Source organism: Ruditapes philippinarum, unplaced genomic scaffold (genome assembly GCF_026571515.1).
Source record: "Ruditapes philippinarum isolate M1 unplaced genomic scaffold, ASM2657151v2 ctg706_1_1_1_1, whole genome shotgun sequence".
NCBI lineage: Eukaryota > Metazoa > Mollusca > Bivalvia > Venerida > Veneridae > Ruditapes > Ruditapes philippinarum.
In genome coordinates this window covers 379671-397937 of record NW_026854344.1, presented here as the reverse complement: position 1 = coordinate 397937, position 18267 = coordinate 379671, and the positions used below count along the sequence as shown (strand labels likewise).

Genomic DNA, 18267 nt, shown 5'->3' with positions numbered 1-18267 from the left:
TTATTGCATATTACCCTATGTTTGTACAGAGCAAATAACATTACATCAAAATATATGTATAGCCTTGCAATACCATTTTTACCAAGACGCTAAAGCAGCATGGATATGTGATATAAGGTTGATATCAAAATGTACATGTCTAATGAAAAGGTCCCTAAAGTATATTTTGTCACAGGGAATAATTATGTCTAATCACTCGTTAATTTCATAAGTATTCTATATTAGATCACCCTTATGTTAATTATTATTATGCTTATCATGCAGTTTTATTAGAAAATGGAACAAAAGATGTAGTATAATGATAGTCAATTTTACTAGCAGGCAATTAACTACAGTATAGCAATATATTAGAACAAAGACTGAAAGAAAAAAGATTAAAATTTATTATTAGAAGTATTATAATTATGTATTCTTTTGGAATTTAGACAATTAACATTATAAATGACTTCACCCTTCACCTGTTTTTAATTTGGAACAGGGGCCGCAGGTTTGTTACTTTCAGATAGATAGCACACAGAAGTTTGTGATCTTAAGGCCCCTATATATTCATATTCTTTACCTCAATCCTAAAAAACACCAAATTTATTATGATGTTTCCACAACACTGCCAACAGTTACCATTGCATATAATTTATAATCGCCAAACAAATGTACATGACTTTTTGATGTATATAAATTAAAACACCATTGCAACATTCTAAATGAAATTTTTTCATTTCAAAGGCAGATTAAAGGATATTGATATAATTCCAAAAGAATACATAAACTATAAACAGTGCAACAGGCGCTAGCAAGCATATTTGTGTAGAGAATTTTGTTACCATACTGAAATGCTGTCATTTTCAAAAACGGCAGTATAAAAAACAACATTTAAGTAAAATATGTTGAATTGTATCAGCCATTTGAATACAACAACAGACACTTCTTTAAAGAGACATAATTACAAAAGTTGTCACAGGAAATTGCCTGTCAACTATTCTCAGATCATAATAGTTGTGCAGGAGCTATGCAAGACTTATGGGTCTTAGGTCAGTGACATACAATTATAGACCCTGAAGATGTGTTGCCTTTCAAATGAATACCTTCAGTGTAAATTACAAAAGCTGTCACAGGAAATTGCACAAGAGTTATGCAGGAGTCATTGGTCTTTGGTCAGTGACATACCATAATAGACCCTGAAGATGTGTGAAGTTTCAAATAAACATCTTCAAGTAAAAGAAATTACAAAAAAATCAAATGACCCATCAATGCCAAGGCAAGGTGGGCTTTAAAAGTCAAGCTGGATTTTTAACAGTGGGTTTTTTGTCTTGCTTATAATACAAGGTACAATTTAATAAACATAACTCAAAAAATTTGAATCAGAATTAAAATGGCAACTTAATTCTCGACACAAATATTTGGTTAAAAAGTGCTAAAAGTTGAAAAAAGTGATAAAGTGTAAGTTGACTGTAGATTTTCTTTATATCTTGGCAACATTACCTGAGGTCACCCCTCAGAGGTCTATGGAAAATTTACTATTCTGCACCTTCCTGAAATACAACAGTTGCTATGGTTACAATGCTATTCTATGTGACTATGAGATCAAAATAATAAATGAATATGGTACACACAATATGACAACAAAATACGCAATTTTTATCATGTGAAAGATGAATGTCAGAAAAAATTATTTATCCCACAAAAATTATTTATACAAGGATCATAAAATTAAAAGTTTAAATAGAAGATATTAAAGAACACAAACATTTTCTAATGTGGACAACTTTTTAAATACAAATAAAAGCCTTAATAACTTATATCTTTATATTTTGAAAAATTAAGTTAAAATTATGTAATTTTTAAAACTGAATGTTATTAAACATTGTTCCTTACATGAAGGTTTATTATTATACAGACATACATAAATTTCCTTTATATGAAATGGAAACAAATTTGGTTAAAACCCACTATTAAGACCAGCAACTTTGGACTTATATAAGTCTTAACCAAAGTGGTCTTTATTGCGGGATGGTGTTAACTGGAATAACTATGGATTTGGGTACATCATGATGAACATTAGAAGTTGTTCAGCCAATTAATAGAGCAGAGTCTCATCAGACCAGATAGTTGTGTGTGTCATTATTAGGTGTGTAAAGAGTCACGACTTTTAACCCAAAAGTCTGTTTAACTTAGTAGTTTTAGTTTTTTTTGGGAGCCAGCAGATACAGAAATTACTCCATTCCTGTAAAAACAATTGATTCTTTTACTCGTAAGGTGTAAAAGCACAATTAGATGTGACTTCAGATCATTAAGTCTCATTGCAAGGAACTGTTAGTAATTTTAGTTGGAGCAGCATGTGATCGCATAGACACGCACAACCATGTTTATTTGTAACGTATGAACGTGAAATTGACACATAAATTGTGCAACAGAAAGGCAGAATTCTGTGCAAAATATGACCAAAATGAAAAATGCAACTGCCCAATATATTTTACAGTAAATCAAGTTTAAGAAATGAATTTGTGAATACTATAAAATACATTTGGCAGTTTACTTAACACATTGCTTGTTACAGCCATATATCACACAGATTTGGTGTTACTACTACACAATTTCTATTTTGGCATCCCTGCGTCATGACTGATGATCTGATTTTTTTACAAGGTTAACACAACACATGATATAATGACATGTATGATGTTGTCAAATAATGGAATCTTTTTCTCACTGATATACAATATATTGTTGTTCAATTTAGCATAAACTATAAACGCTCGCATAAAAAAACCTGATTATCCACAATTCTACAGTTTTTAAATGATTCAAAAACCGACTTTTGCCAAAATTCATTAATCAAATGTTGATACAATTAATATTACGACACTATTGAAAACTGTTTTTTGTTTTGTTTTTCTGTCAATCGAAGTTTGATTGATATTGTAAAATCTGTAGTGTATAGGAATAATCAGGTTGTAGAAAAACAAAAGCACCCTATTTACTAAAGTTCAACAGTTCAATACTCGGCCTATCTATGACAATCAGATGACATTTAGCAAACTACATTTTTAACTATTATTGCAGAACTTTTTTATATATCAACTATGCAATAAACCTAACCACATATTATTTAGAAGCAAGAACCAAAAAAGACATTTTTACTCTAATATAACATAAAAGCCCATGTAAAGCTTTAACTTACAACAATTATCATAGAAACTAGGTTAAATAGTCATATATTTATATCTGGAGACTTAAAAAATTCATATTTGAGGGTATTCAACCTATGATAAAAATACTATTTCGTTTTTGAAAATTACATAATTTAGTAAGAGTCTTAATAATTTACTTCCAGTCTAAGTGATACTTATTACACTTTAAATATAGTTTCATGAGTGGTTTTTTAGATTTTAATCATGAATCATAAAGTTTTGTTTCTTTCTTGGTATACTTATTTGTTAGTTTATAATGAATTTATTTCAGTTTAATTGTATATGAAGCTATAAGCTTATAAACACGTCACTTTCAAATCTGTCCCTTGAACTAATAAATATTAAGTAATGAGTGTAAAGTTTCTCCTTTAAGGAAACAGCAGATTGCCCTGACAAAGTTTTAACCTACTCAGGCCAATACTAAATTGTTATTTAAGTTATCATCTATTCAAGTTATTATTTAAGTTATTATTTATTTAACTTACATCATCATCATGGGCTGACTTTAAAGTTTCTCTAAAATCATCTTTAGGCTCCACCTTCTTTGACATTTTTGCAAACCTAAAACAATATATAAAAGATATTACATAAATGTTATTTCTAAAATATTCTTGCCTGCAAATAAAATTGAAAATGTATCACATTTTTAAGGGTATTAAGTATATATAAAGTTAAAAGTATAAATGGTAAATTTATAGTATAACAAAAATCTGTAGTTTGTTTCATCAACTTCACTTACACAGGTTTTAATATTATCAAGGGATCCGATTTTCTGACAGACAGATGGACAGAGTGTAAAACTTACGGTTTGTTCCATTCATAAACAAGTTCTAAGGGACTTATTGTTTTCCATTCCTCATAACTTTATGCCAATATAAGAACAATAATATTGTGTCCTTTTTATTATTTAAAGATGGCTTAATTCTGATTAAAATTTATTTTCACCAAATTGGCACAGCAGGTAAGATAAACACAACATGAATCTTTATTCATTTATATATTCATATTTTTGGTTTGATTTGAAGTCACATCAAAAACGGCAACTTTCTAGCTTTACTTGTGGAGGAAGACTATCACCCAGCCACAGATGTATCTTTATATCTTGAAAGTAAGAATAAGTTTGCATATTAAATGTTATGTAACATGTACTTACTTCTGTTCAGTTTTATTAACTTTACGTAAAACAGGTTTAGCACTGAAAATACAAATATCACATGTTTAATGATGTTATAAATAAACAATTTAAATAAACCAATTATAAAATGACAAAACCCTTATTTGAATGTCACAAAATTTTAAAAACAAGTAATGTTATTGCACTTATAAGCTTATTACATACATTGAAAATATTGACAAATATTTATACAACTCCGGTAATAAACAAATATTTCACAAAACTTCAAAAGTTATTCATTTCATAAGTAATAAAACAGTTATAAAACAAATTAAAAACATACAATTTTCCTCTAGAATCGGAGATTTTCATGTTCAGGTCAACTAGTTCCTTTTCTTGTTTGTTCAATTTGAATTCTATATCATATGCCTCTGAATGGATTTGAGCAAGTTTATCATGAAGACCCTTGATTAGTTTCCTTAGCTCAGCTGAAATATTCAATAATACACATAGCTGAAAAATTTAATAATACACATTTTGTATTTAACTCAGATGACATATTATAATTATAATACATATCTTTAATCATCTCAGGTGAAATATTCAATAATACACATTTTGTATTTAGCTCGAATGAAATATTAAATAATACACATTTTGTATTTAGCTGGAATGAAATATTAAATAATACACATTTGTATTTAGCTCAATGAAATATTCAATAATACACATTTGTATTTAGCTCAATGAAATATTCAATAATACATATTTGTATTTAGCTCAGATAAAATATTCAATAATACAAAACCAAAATTAATTTTTTTTCAAAGTCACTAACTTTGACCTCTAGGTAATGCCAATTTTGTTATGCTAAATGAAAAAATAATGCACAGATGTGTAAAGATGAATGAAATTGCTTACAGATTAGTGAAATTGTGTACAAATAGGTAAAACTGTGCATTAAAAGTGAAATTGTGTACAAAAATTGTGAAATAGTGTACCTGTTAGGGAGATTGCTTAAAAATAATAAAACTTGCTTAAAAATAATAAAACTTAAGTACAAGTAAGTAAAATGGTGCACAAATAAGGAAAGAAAACAAGGCAAATTCAGCTTTTAGCTTAATAAGACTAGATGTACAAAGTGATTTCACTATAGCCGTGCATTAATTGTTCAACCAAGAAAAAAAACAACAGCAAAACTTCTTGAAACCATTGACATCCTATCCAACCTGTTCCACAAGAGTATAACCTGTGCATAACAAGAACATCTGCATAACCTGAACATCTGCATAACAAGAACTTCTGCATAATAAGAATTTCTGCATAAAAAGAACATCTGCATAAACAAGAATATCTGATGACAAGAAGTTCTGCATAACATGAATTCCTGCATAACTAGAACATCTGCATAACAAGAATTTCTGCATAACAAGAACTATCTGCATAACAAGAATCTCTGCATAACAAGAATTTCTGCATAACAAGAATATTTGCATAACAAGAATTTCTGCATAACAAGAATACAGTCAAACGTGTATTAAGCGACCGCGCAAGGGAAACACCCAAAACGGTCGCTTAATGAAACGGTCTCTTAAGACAGTCAGCATGATATAAAAGTCAAAATTTATAAATGACATCTTTCTTATGCGGTGGGAATGTTTTTCAACTTCGTTTTTATATACATGTTGAATAATAAGTACGCTTCGATAATCTAAATGGATGCAAATGTAAAAATTAACTTTCTGATATTTTTTGACAAAACAGTTTTGATCCATTACGTACATGTTTGACTTTTTTCCAGAATTTTTTAACTTCTCCGTTGATTTTCCTTGATTCCAACATGAAACCCCTATTAGTGAAGATGTTTTCTGTTGTGCATTTTCTTCATTTGAAATAAACAAACTACATCTAATTGTTACGATTAATTTAATTGTTGATCAAGTTAAAGGTCAATTCAATGCAGTCTAAATGTCAACAAGCGAAGCGTATACACCATCTCAGTAGGGGCGGAGCCTTGCATTGTTTTTCTGATATTATTGGATAATACACGTCAAGCGTATACTTAACTTCATCTGTATACGCTACAACGGTTTGGGAAATAGAGTTTTTTCACATGTTTATTTGTTGTGTTTTGATTGTTGACACTTGTGACATTACGAGGTGGCGTTCTCTAAAAACACAATTACTTGACAGGTAAAAGTGGTCGTTTAATGAAAAGATTTATCTCAATTAGGTGACTAATTAGCGGTCACTGGTCGCGTTGAGCAAAAGTCGCTTAATACATTAAAGATATAGAGAGAAAATGATCGGGGGGAATTTAAAGTGGTCGTTTAAGACAAAAGTCGCTTAATACACGTGGTCGCATGGGCAAGTTAGACTGTATCTGCATAACAAGATTTTCTGCATTAGGCCAACTCGAACATCTGCATAACTACAATATCTGATAACATGAACTTCTGCATAACAAAATTATCTGCATAACAAGGACTTCTGCATAACAAGAACATCTGCATAACAAGAATCTCTGCATCACAACAAAATAAAATTTATCATAAGAAAGCACTCATTCTTTCTACAGACTATTAAAATACAAGTGATCACCACACTCCAAAACAAAGAAAAATAAATGAAAACATATCCAGGACAAGCCATGCAGGAGTCACACTAGTGTTACCTTCTCCTAGACCATCTGTATTTAGAGGACCAACTCTTTCAATAATGAATTTCTCTTTTTCCTGTGCCTTAGCTAAAGCTTCTTTCTTTAAGTCTTCTGCAGCTTTTTGCATAATAATTTGCTAGAAATGAACAACAGACATTGTTTCATGTTTTTTTCAGAAAAACTAATTAACCAAATTAACTTGTTAGTATTTAGTAAGTTAATCTACTGTAAGTCACGCCTCAAACAGTCACAACTCAGCATGCTTCAGAAGAACGAAAGAAAACTGTAAATGACTATTAAACTTAATTAATAATTTTGTCTTGCCCATGCATCAAACAAGTTCGATTAGTTCCCATACTGCCCAAATGTATCTGATATCAATGTTATCTTAAGCATATAAGATGTAGACATTTGAAATACATCTGTCCATAATGCTTCAACAATGACCATATAAATATTCAAACTGAATACACTAGCCTCAAAAAATATATCATTTTAAACTAATATTTTCAAAAGACATGCTATACAAACACTTGAAAATCTGTTACACAGGCACTTAAGAGACAAAAACACCAATAAAATACACTATCCTCATAAAGATACCCAACAAACAAATATTCCATTTAATTTCAGCTTAAGAGACAAACAGCACCTATTTACATTTTACTTTTATCATATATCTGCCTAGAATTTTTTACATTTTATGCATGCATAACATCCACAAATACGGCCAAACAGCAAAACCCAAAATCTGCATCACACTTGCTTGATCCAGAAAGACTTAGTCTGCATTATATATGTACCAATAACATTATGGTTGATTATGAAGTTTTAATTTGAAAGTATATAATAAATGAATTATTATAGGAGAATTTTGATCTATTACTTGTATCTAGCTCTATTGGTTTTTACTTGGAACAGATCACAAACAGCGTAACACTACAAGCCCTCATGATTACTAGCCTAGTAAACTTCAATCAAGTCAAATACAAGTAACAAATCAAGATACTTCTATAATAACCCTATTGTATTTATGAAAGTTACATTCGATGATAATGCTGCTTGCCATTTGACAAGTTTATATTATTTCTGTCCATTTGGTGACAAGTACAATGTACAAACCTGAACTTAAGAAATCGAGGTCAGTAGGGAGGGGTTCAACTCTTTCATTCATTTCATGTTGTTTGTCAGCCCACTCTTCATCAGTATATGTTACATCAGCAATCAAGTCCTACATGCACATGCAAGGTAAAAATGGTCTTCATGCAATGTTATGCAACAATTATTACGCTACACATTATTTAATAGAAGATACTGAATGTATGTAGGTTCAATACTAAACTTATTGAAATTAAGGCTTAATCCATAGCCTTTTCTATTTAGGCCTAACAAGTAACGTAATAAGGGTTAATCTAAAGCCTTTTTCTATGCCTAACAAAAAGAAGTATTGAAATATTATTACTAAAGGTTGCCAGGTCAGACAAGCTTCACTACATTGCTAAAATAGGCTTCAAATTGTTGACTGATCTAAACTGTTTATCAAACATGTTCTTTGACTTTTTTTATCAATTTGATTCCTTAGTTGGTTTTCACACAAGTTGCAACACAATCAAACTGAACATGCATACATGCATTGTTTGGAAAATTAAATATAAAGGTAAAATTAGAAATGACAAATATTGTTAATATAATTAGAATTTATAAAGAAAATGATATTCAAGTAATCAATATAAATGTATGTTACCTAATTATAACAATAGTAATTGAAATATACATGTATAATATATCATATATTTTTTTTTTGGTTGGGTTTTTATGTTGCACTAATACAATTACTGTAAAAGTCATATGTTGACTTTCTAGCTTTATTGGTGGAGGAAGACCTCAGATGCCCCTCTGTACATTATTTCAGGCACAAACAGGGAACTGAGTTGAAACACTGACATTAATTCAGCTAGCATGATGTAGGAATTTGAAGACGGTTTGAACCTACAGGGGTAAGAGGCAATTGGTTTGAAGTCAACAACTTGAACCACCCAGCCACTGACACCCCCTCATTTTACTTCTTTTTTTGCAGAAAAATAAACTTTAAAGAGACCAATTTTCAAAGTTATATTTCACTTAAACATAACAGACTGATAGCCTTGCTATAAACAGGAAGAGATAACTTTCCCACAGACATAGGGGCAAAGCCTTATTATGAATAGTGAAAATCTACTACTTCGATTGCAGGGTTTATCTTACATATTACTTAGGCAAAAAATAATCTTAATCATCAAATAAATAACCTGATATGTTAAATAACTGTTCCTTTTTTCAACCATTTTAACCCTGACTCCTTGTCACTTTTATAGAGAACAAATTCAATTTTTCTATTATTACCATTGAACTTAATCAACCACTGAATTACCAGGTAAATTGTGTCCTATTCTCAACCATTTTAAACAGGACTTTATGTCACTTTTATAGAGAACAAATTCAATATTCAATTATTACCTTTAGTTTCTTTTTCTTCTCTGGAGTAAGTCCTCCAAGACCCTTCCTCTTGCCTCGCTTCTTTTGTCCATCTTCAGCTCCCATTCTTGCTTCCTATAGTAACAATAACATATATCAATGATCCTTGAAAAATATCTGATATCTATACAGCCAATGGGTTCTGCAAATATTTGGCAAAGCATGGTGCAGTCTTATGACAGACTTACTTTATAATATTATTCACTGAACAACAGTTACTTATATGGATATTCCTGACATAAAAACAAAATATGTATCAGGTCTATTATTCATGAGTGAGACTAAAAAAAAGTGTTGAAGCACCACACTTAATACCAAATGTAGTGACTTAAATCCATTATTAATACTTTGGGTTTTGATTTTTAACAGAACTTTTTAGTCATATCATGACGGTTGATTCACCTATCCTAGATAACTAACAAATGAAACTGTAAATAACAAAATACCAAACCAACATTTTTTCTGAATCCGTAGTAACAGACAAATGACCATTTCTACCAACCATTAAATCAATAGTCACAGATAAATTATGCTTTGCTTATAGACCGAACCAGAGACCCTTAGATTACTAATCCAATGCTCTTTAAGCTTAGAGAGTGAACTCTTTTATAAAACACATTATAATTTATTAGTAAACTATGTAAAATCTCAAACTCACTTTTTCTTGTCTAAGTCTCTCTTCTTCTTCTTCCTCTTCTTCTCCCTGTAAAAAAATAGATCAAATAATTCTAAAGGTCATTAGAAGGCTATATGAATAATTATCAAGCACTAATTGCTTAACATATTAACAGTCAATGTCTAACTTAAGCGCAAGACTTAAGCATATTCACTGGACACTAAGATAACCATTAAGGTAACCATGGAAAGAAAGCAAATTTATACAAAGATCGGAGAAGAAACTAGATGATTTAAAATAGCGAAACTAATTCAGAACTTATTTTCAGATCTTGTATGCACTGGCCCATCAAAAGTGAAAAAACAAAACAACAACACTTAATATGGTAAAACAAGAGAGAAAGTACAACTTAAGCTTACGTTTACAAATTATATGTGTTCACTAATTAAAAACAAAAAAATAAATGAATAATAAACATGACAATAACTTATTGCTTATCTTAGAAGATTAAACAATCAATTCATGTTTGAAAAATAACTCAAAGACACCATACATACTGATCAGTAAGTAACTGATGAACATAGCAAACATATAAATGGAACTTCATAATAAAATATTGCCCATCTAACCTTACCTGATGTTTTTTAATGTATGTGTGTTTAGTTTTGTTTACCCACATAATCTGTAAATTTACCATACGGGCAATGTCTCTCTCTGTGAAACTATGTATCTTTTACATTCAGTAAAATCTTACCTGATTTTGGTACGAACTTCTCCTTGATGTTTGTGACAAACCCTGCTTACACACACACCATGCAAAATACAACATTCAATTGCATCAACATTAAAAAAATATTCTCAAAGTAAATTACTGAAAAGTGTGCTTTTTTTAAAAGCATGCAAGAAATCTTGAAATTATCTAAAAATCAAACATGCTAGCAAAATGCATCATGTCTAAACAAAAATTACCAATTTGACATCTGAAAAAAAAAGAAGAAAAGAATAAAATAAAATATTTTGTAAAAGAGATACCAGTACAATTTGTCATAATGATTCATTTTACTAAGTCTCTAATGCTGTATAATATAAAATTACGTAAAATGGGTTGTAACCATACATTTTTCACATTCTCATTATTATGATCTTCTGAAGAGTTTAAAATCGTTGAAGATCTATAGCAACAATTCAACTTTTATTCAAAGTACCCCTGCATGCATTATTGCAGTCACTAGAAGCAATTACTATAACATGGTTTGTCTGGTTTTTCCCCAGAGTTAAACACTTTATTGTCCATTCTAAGCAATCGGCTCACCTAACCGGCTTCCCTGTGAAACTAACCAGTAATTATCAGTTTTTCAGCCAGTGAACAACTCCTAATTCCAAATGATTTTTGAACAGCTGCCAGAGACAAATGACTATTAGACTCAATGTCCTAAATCAATTATCCCAGAGAAATTTCTCTTTGCCAGAGGATCAAACCTTGAGTTCAGATGCTCTCTAAGTCATTTTGCGGCAATGACCTTACCCTATGCCTGCCCATAATATGTAAATCATGATCTTAACTGCCAAGTATACTTACATCAACACTTGATGTAGTGCTATTGCTTCGTGTTTTATCTAAACTCGATTCTCTACTGTGACCACCTCTCCCTACACTGACAGTCTGTATTGACACAGCTGTTACAGTTTCATCACCTCCCTTAAAGGGCCACCTATTTGCGACATTTCCTCTCGAATGTTTCACTGGCGATTCCTCTGAAACCTCAGAATTTGTCCGATCATACTGCCATCTAGTGGTGACTTTTGTTTTAGACTGGTTTAGAGTTGAATCCTCCGATACATCAGACTGGGCCTCAGAAGATTGTGAAGTTTTTCTTTGGTCTATAGACTGTGTAAAACTGTTTCTCTGTGAGGAGACGGGAGTCTTTGATACTGTTGTGTCTTCAATACTTTTACTTGCCTTTTCAAGAAACCTTGATGAAATAAATTCTGTATTACCACTGAGCCGTTTTTCTAAAACTACCTTTCTGTCTTTAGGTGAAGTCACACTTGGTGAGTGCTTGAAAAAAAAATTACAAACATTTTGTTATTTTTGAGTGAATGAAGTTTTTATAACTCAGATTTACTGAAATCAAACTTTCATTTTTTTCAAAATTTCTGTACTTCAAGCATTTTTGAATCAATTTTAACTTCAAATACAATTTTTCAGAATTACCAAATAACATTTTTTCAAAATATCAATGAATCAAACCCTGCCAGTAATTAACTTTCAAAGCAACAATATTTCAGATTTACAATGAATCAAACTTCCACTTTTTCAGTGTGTGATATAAAAACTGTTATGTTTACCTTATAATTACATTCACATACGAGCGCAAAATATCAGAAAATATCAGAAAAACTCACAACCATGAATTTAGCATTATTCTAATTGGTTTTATTAAAGCCAATTTATATAGACAAAAGTGTTTTTAGGAGTATTATTAATAAAACCCTTAACTTCAAGCAAATAACTAAATACTTCATGATATGTAATTTGTACCTGATTTTGTGTAGCAACTGACTTCCATCTATCCAGAACATTCCTCTTCACTTTATCTTTTCCTTCTGTAGTCTGCAAACAAAAATATGATTTATTTACTTTCTTTTAAAAAATACCCTGCCAGTGATTACCTATAACTGCAACAATAATATAATGTAATACTAAAGTAAAACAAATAATATATACATGGTGATCACATTCTTAATGTCAATAAATCGTTTATGCAAAAAAGAAGACTTCATTTAAAACTGATGCCCAGCTACATAGCTTAATATAGATTTTTATCTTTAGATATTCATTGTTAGTTTTCATCTATTCTATGAATATTCAAACATAAGCAAGTTTTTTCTTTATCAAATGGGTCAGTATTAAAATACATAAAATAAGTTTTCTTTAGAAGTTTTCTTACTTATTCTTGTTAAATCTTAGGTCATTAGATAAAAATATTAAATTGTAAGAAACAACAAAATCAAATTCCCGAAACCAGAGTCACACCTCTCCACCAAAAGCTCAACCATTTATAAAGAACAACACTGTACAAAGCCATGTATAGCTACAGCAAAACACACTTAAACAGCAAATGAAAATAATATTTCATTTGAAAGAATTCCAAATATAATTGTCCCTTTGCAAAATTTCTATGTGAAATTTGTTCTATCATGTAATATCTGGAGCAAGCCTAAAATATGGGTTCTGTGACACAAGTATTATGATCAGCCCTTCAGCTGTTCTAGAGACAAAGTGGACATAGAATTCCTGGTTCAAATAATTGACTTTTTACCCACTTCTTAAAGAGTGGTGCCCAAATTTGCAGTGCTTTTTGGAATCTTCCACAAGCAGTTTGAAAGTTAGAGAGTGGACACAAAAATGTTAGAAATGGCATCCATCTGGACTAAATTTTCAGAAAATGGATACTTAATTAAGTGGCTACCCCCATTGTTTTCTCTTCACTGTTCTTAGGCACTTACAGAGTATTTTCTAGATCAATCACAGACATGGATGCAATGTCATATAGAAGATTTAGTATTACCTATTGTTCCCATAGCAACCCAAGGCAACATTAATGGCCGAAAGTCAGCACATACAGACAAGTAACCAGGGGGGAATAAATTCTGAATTTCATCATTTGCCTTAAACTTCATGAAAATCTCTCAAGCAGTTTAGAAGTAGAGAACAGATTAAAAATTGCAGGCATTAATCTTTGACCTTCACCTTAAAGCATGGCATTTGAAATGCAGGGATCTGCAGACCACATCTATATCTTTTGAGAAGCTCTTGTAACATTTTACTTCAAGGCTATTTGTATTATTTGAAATTTCCTATTTGTATACTTAGTAATAAAGTAACACCAAAAAAGTCTGCATAAACACAATAATGTGCCATGTGTATTAATATTTACTATAAATATACATATATTTTCAGTGCACATTGACAAAGTTATTAAAATTTACTGTTTCATAATTACTTGACATTTAGCTCTGTGAAATGACATTTAACAAAGAACATGACATTCAGCACTCAACAAAGACTTATTTAGCACATTACAAAACATTTAACATTGACATTTAACTTGCTACATTAGCTCTGCCATATGGCAGGTATCTCAGTATAACTACTGTCTGCACAGCATTTGGCACAAAGTCTAATCACATTTAGCTCTGTTACATAAAACATACCTTTGAACCATAATTAAGTTTATGCAGTGACATTCACCTTTTTTGCAATGACATTAAGCTTTGTATAAAGAGCATTTAGCTTTGAGCTTTGAGAAAAGGACATTCAGCTTTGAGTAATGAAATTCTGCTTTGTAAAATGACATTCAGATTCGGGTATTGACATTCTGCTACATGTATGTGTAATGACATTCAGCTTTGTGTAATGGCAGTCAGCTTTGTGTTACAAATGACATTCAGCTTTGTGTAATGTGTAACATTTATCTTTGTGTAATGACATTCAGCTCTGTGAAATGACATTCTTAATGATACAGCTCTGTGTAATGGCATTCTTAATGATACAGCTCTGTGTAATGGCATTAAGCTTTATGCAATGACATTAAGCAATATAATTATACCTAACATTAGATTTCACATACACACATTTTTTCTTACATTAATATGAGATTCACTTGCACTCCATCTTCCTAACATGGACTGCCTTTGTCTCTGTATATTTCCTAGTTTTCCTAATTCAAACTGAATATACAACAATCTATATCAGTATCAAATGGACATGTCTATAAACTGTGCAGCTTTACCAAGAAGTTCCCTAAGAAGCTTTTAGTTTCTATAGCACAATAACCACCAAGCAGAGCTTCCGTTAATGGAAGTTTGGAGTTTTGGCTAGTGACTTCTAAAATGTAATGTTTTTCCTTCTTTACCAATACAATGTGACCACAGGTGTCAAGAAATTTTGCAGTCCCTGACTTCCAAATTTTGAAATTCAATGGAAGCCCTGACCAAGCAGAAGAATTTTTTGTTTCTTGCAAAAATATACAATCCACAAATTTAAGAACCCATGAAAATGCATGTCCTTTGTGACAAAACCACAAAATGTAATATGTCATGCCCATGAAATTAATGGAATTCACAGTACAGTAAGATGGAGACTAAGTAGTATCATATGACAAAAAGATGCTGTTATCATGGACAAACTGAAACTTCCTATGATTAAAATTTATGCTATGTTTATGATTCTTATATTATCAAGTATTGTTACCCCTCCTTATGATTACATTTTATTTTCTGGGGGTGTCAAATTAAAGTACCATAAAATTTTAAGCATCCTGGGAAGGATACACTAATTAAAATAGACTTACAAAGAGACTGCATATTGTATGGTATATGCTATTTATATAATCTACAGACAGCTGAAATACTTTCATATAGGTATAAATTCAATAAAGTCTATCACACCCTGTCAATATTATAAATCTGCAAATTGAAAGCCTCTATGGAAAACATATCCGGTTCGTAATTTACATCAAGGCTCCAAATTTTCAATTAAAATTCAACTATCGAGCCAAACTTATTTCAAATATAAGTAAATGTTGAAGATTTATATTACTACCAGAGTTTCCCCACTTTTAGGAGCAATAAAATCTATAATTCATACATGAAAATGTGCAAAAATAACATGTGTTTATATAACAGTACAGATGGGAATTCTGATATTACAGAAATATTTATCTTTCGTTTTTTCTGTAAAACTTCTACTAAATCAACCCCAGAGCAAAAACAACATTTTAATATAGAGGCACCACTTAATACAAACATTTAAAAGATCAAATAAAACTGCACTGTAAGTAAGACATTCAATCCTTTATGTACAATGTGCAAAATCAAACTGATAAGTATGTGATGTCTACATATGAAAACTGAAAATGAGACATAGATTTGAAGAAAAAGTGGCATTATGCTCCTTTTTTGCTGTCCAGTTGAATAAGTAATATATATATATTGAAAGATTTTCTATTATAGCAATGACTAACCAGTAATTAATTAAGGTAAAATCAGAAAACTAAACCTTTGCTTTTTAAAAGATTCATTCTAAACAATATATATATAAATGTCTGTAGGTAAGTGGATTACTGATAATTTATGCATAGTAAAATATAAAAATGAACATAAAGATGGCAAAATGTAAAGTTATTTTGACTTTTACATGATTGTGCACTCCCCATTTTCACTTGTATGGAACGCCAAAGAATTTCATAATGTACAAGTGTAATTATTAGTTTGACCCATAACTTGTTGAATTTCAAAAATGGACTTGTCAAGCTTTCATTTCTGGAACTGGCTATTATCAATTTTGTTAAAAACAAGATGTAATTTTGAGGTAAGTCGGCCAACAGTATAGAGCCTGGTCAGAATGCAACGAAGTGCAGACTGGTTTGGCTTTATACTGGTGGCAAAGGAAGTTAGTCACTATCAATTCCAGAATCCTGTTTGAGGAATTTTAGAATCAAAATATCACTGCCAACAGATAAGAATTTTTATAGCAGTTGCAATCAAAGGATTAAATCAAATTTTAAGTACACTTTTTGAAAATATACATCTGTAGCTACTTCACATTTTAAGATTTTATATTGTAGAACTATAACCATGGGTAGATAATTATAATATATTCTTTTACCTGTATATTTGAAGATGATGTAGGTTTCGAAGCACTCTGTGATTTTGCTGCAATTTCAAATTGTTGAAGTTTTGCTGTCAGCTTATGAGGTTGAGGAGTCAGTAACTGAAACATATTGATATACATGTATATAATCAGACAAAATTGTGACAGTCAACAAATAAGTTAAAGCTGCATGCCACCAGATGAGCCAAAAAATGTTTTAAGAAAATCAAACTTGAGAAAAAGTAATGAGATTTTAAAACAAGAGGGCCATGATGGCCCTGAGGTCGCTCACCTGTATATAGGCCCCCCACCCCGGGCCAATTTTTACCCAAGGGCTTTTATTTGTTTATTTGAACAGACTTGGTAGACACCCATAAGAAGATGTTTCATGCTAAACATCTAAGTTCTAGCTCATTGGCTTTTTTAAAAGAAGATTTTTAAAGTTTTTACTATACACATATAGTTAAAAACAATGTCACCCCTGGGGCAGGGCCAGTTTTGACCCCGGGCGTTTATTTTAACAAACTTTGTAGATATTTACTTAAAGATGTTTCATGCTTAATATCTAAACTCTAGCTATTTGGGTTTTTCCAAAGAAGATTTTTAAGTTTTTGCTATACACATATAAGGAAAATCAATGACCCCCCCCCCCCCGGGGTGGCCAGTTTTGACCCCAGGGCTTTTATTTGAACATACTTGGTGGACACCCATTAGAACATGTTTCATGCTAAATATCTTAGCTCTAGCTCTTTGAGTTCTTTAAAAGAAGATTTTTTAAGTTTTTACTATATGCATAAAGGGGAAAATCAATGACCCCCTGGGGCGCGGCCAATTTTGACCCCAGAGCTTTTATTTGAACAAACTTGGTAGACACTCATTAGAATATGTTTCATGCTAAATATCTTAGCTCTAGCTCTTTGGGTTCTTTAAAAGAAGATTTTTTAAGTTTTTACCATATGCATATAGGGAAAATCTATGACCCCCTGGGGCAGGGTCAATTTTGACCCCAGGGCTTTTATTTGAACAAACTTGGTAGACATTCACTAGAAGATGTTTTATGCCAAATATCTAAGCTCTAGCTCTTTGGGTTCTTTAAAAGAAGATTTTTTAAGTTTTTACCATATGCATATAGGGAAAATCAATGACCCCCGGGCGGGGCCAATTTTGACCCCAGGGCTTTAATTTGAACAAACTTGGTAGACACTCACTAGAAGATGTTTCATGCTTAATATCTTAGCTCTAGCTCTTTGGGTTCTTTAAAAGAAATTTTTTTAAGTTTTTACTATATGCATATAGGGAAAATCTATGAACCCCTGGGGCGGGCTCAATTTTGACCCCAGGGCTTTTATTTGAACAAACTTGGTAGACATTCACTAGAAGATGTTTCATGCCAAATATCTAAGCTCTAGCTCTTATGGTTCTTTAAAAGAAGATTTTTTTAAGTTTTTACTATATGCATATAGGGAAAATCAATGACCCCCGGGACGGGGCCAATTTTGACCCCAGGTCTTTAATTTG

The 18267-nt window shown here is 31.1% G+C and overlaps 1 protein-coding gene across 16 annotated transcripts in view; it reads right to left on the bottom strand.

Annotated features, from left to right (window-relative positions):
* The window catches only part of LOC132739885 (troponin I-like), an 89433-nt gene that overhangs the window by 3330 nt on the left and 67836 nt on the right, over positions 1 to 18267 (bottom strand). For 11 of the 16 annotated variants that reach the window (XM_060727706.1, XM_060727708.1, XM_060727710.1 and 8 more), the window contains 5 exons: positions 16765 to 16869; positions 14742 to 14825; positions 12634 to 12705; positions 11671 to 12150; positions 10133 to 10887 (listed from right to left, as the gene is read on the bottom strand). In XM_060727706.1, coding sequence (XP_060583689.1) covers positions 10831 to 10887; positions 11671 to 12150; positions 12634 to 12705; positions 14742 to 14825; positions 16765 to 16869 — 798 coding nt within the window. In that variant the 3' untranslated portion in view covers positions 10133 to 10830. Of the gene's footprint in view, positions 1 to 1479; positions 1530 to 3673; positions 3750 to 4341; positions 4384 to 4645; positions 4791 to 6976; positions 7098 to 8029; positions 8193 to 9457; positions 9551 to 10132; positions 10888 to 11041; positions 11072 to 11670; positions 12151 to 12633; positions 12706 to 14741; positions 14826 to 16764; positions 16870 to 18267 lie in introns of those variants that run through there. The other 5 variants (XM_060727720.1, XM_060727721.1, XM_060727707.1 and 2 more) reach the window with 5 other exon arrangements.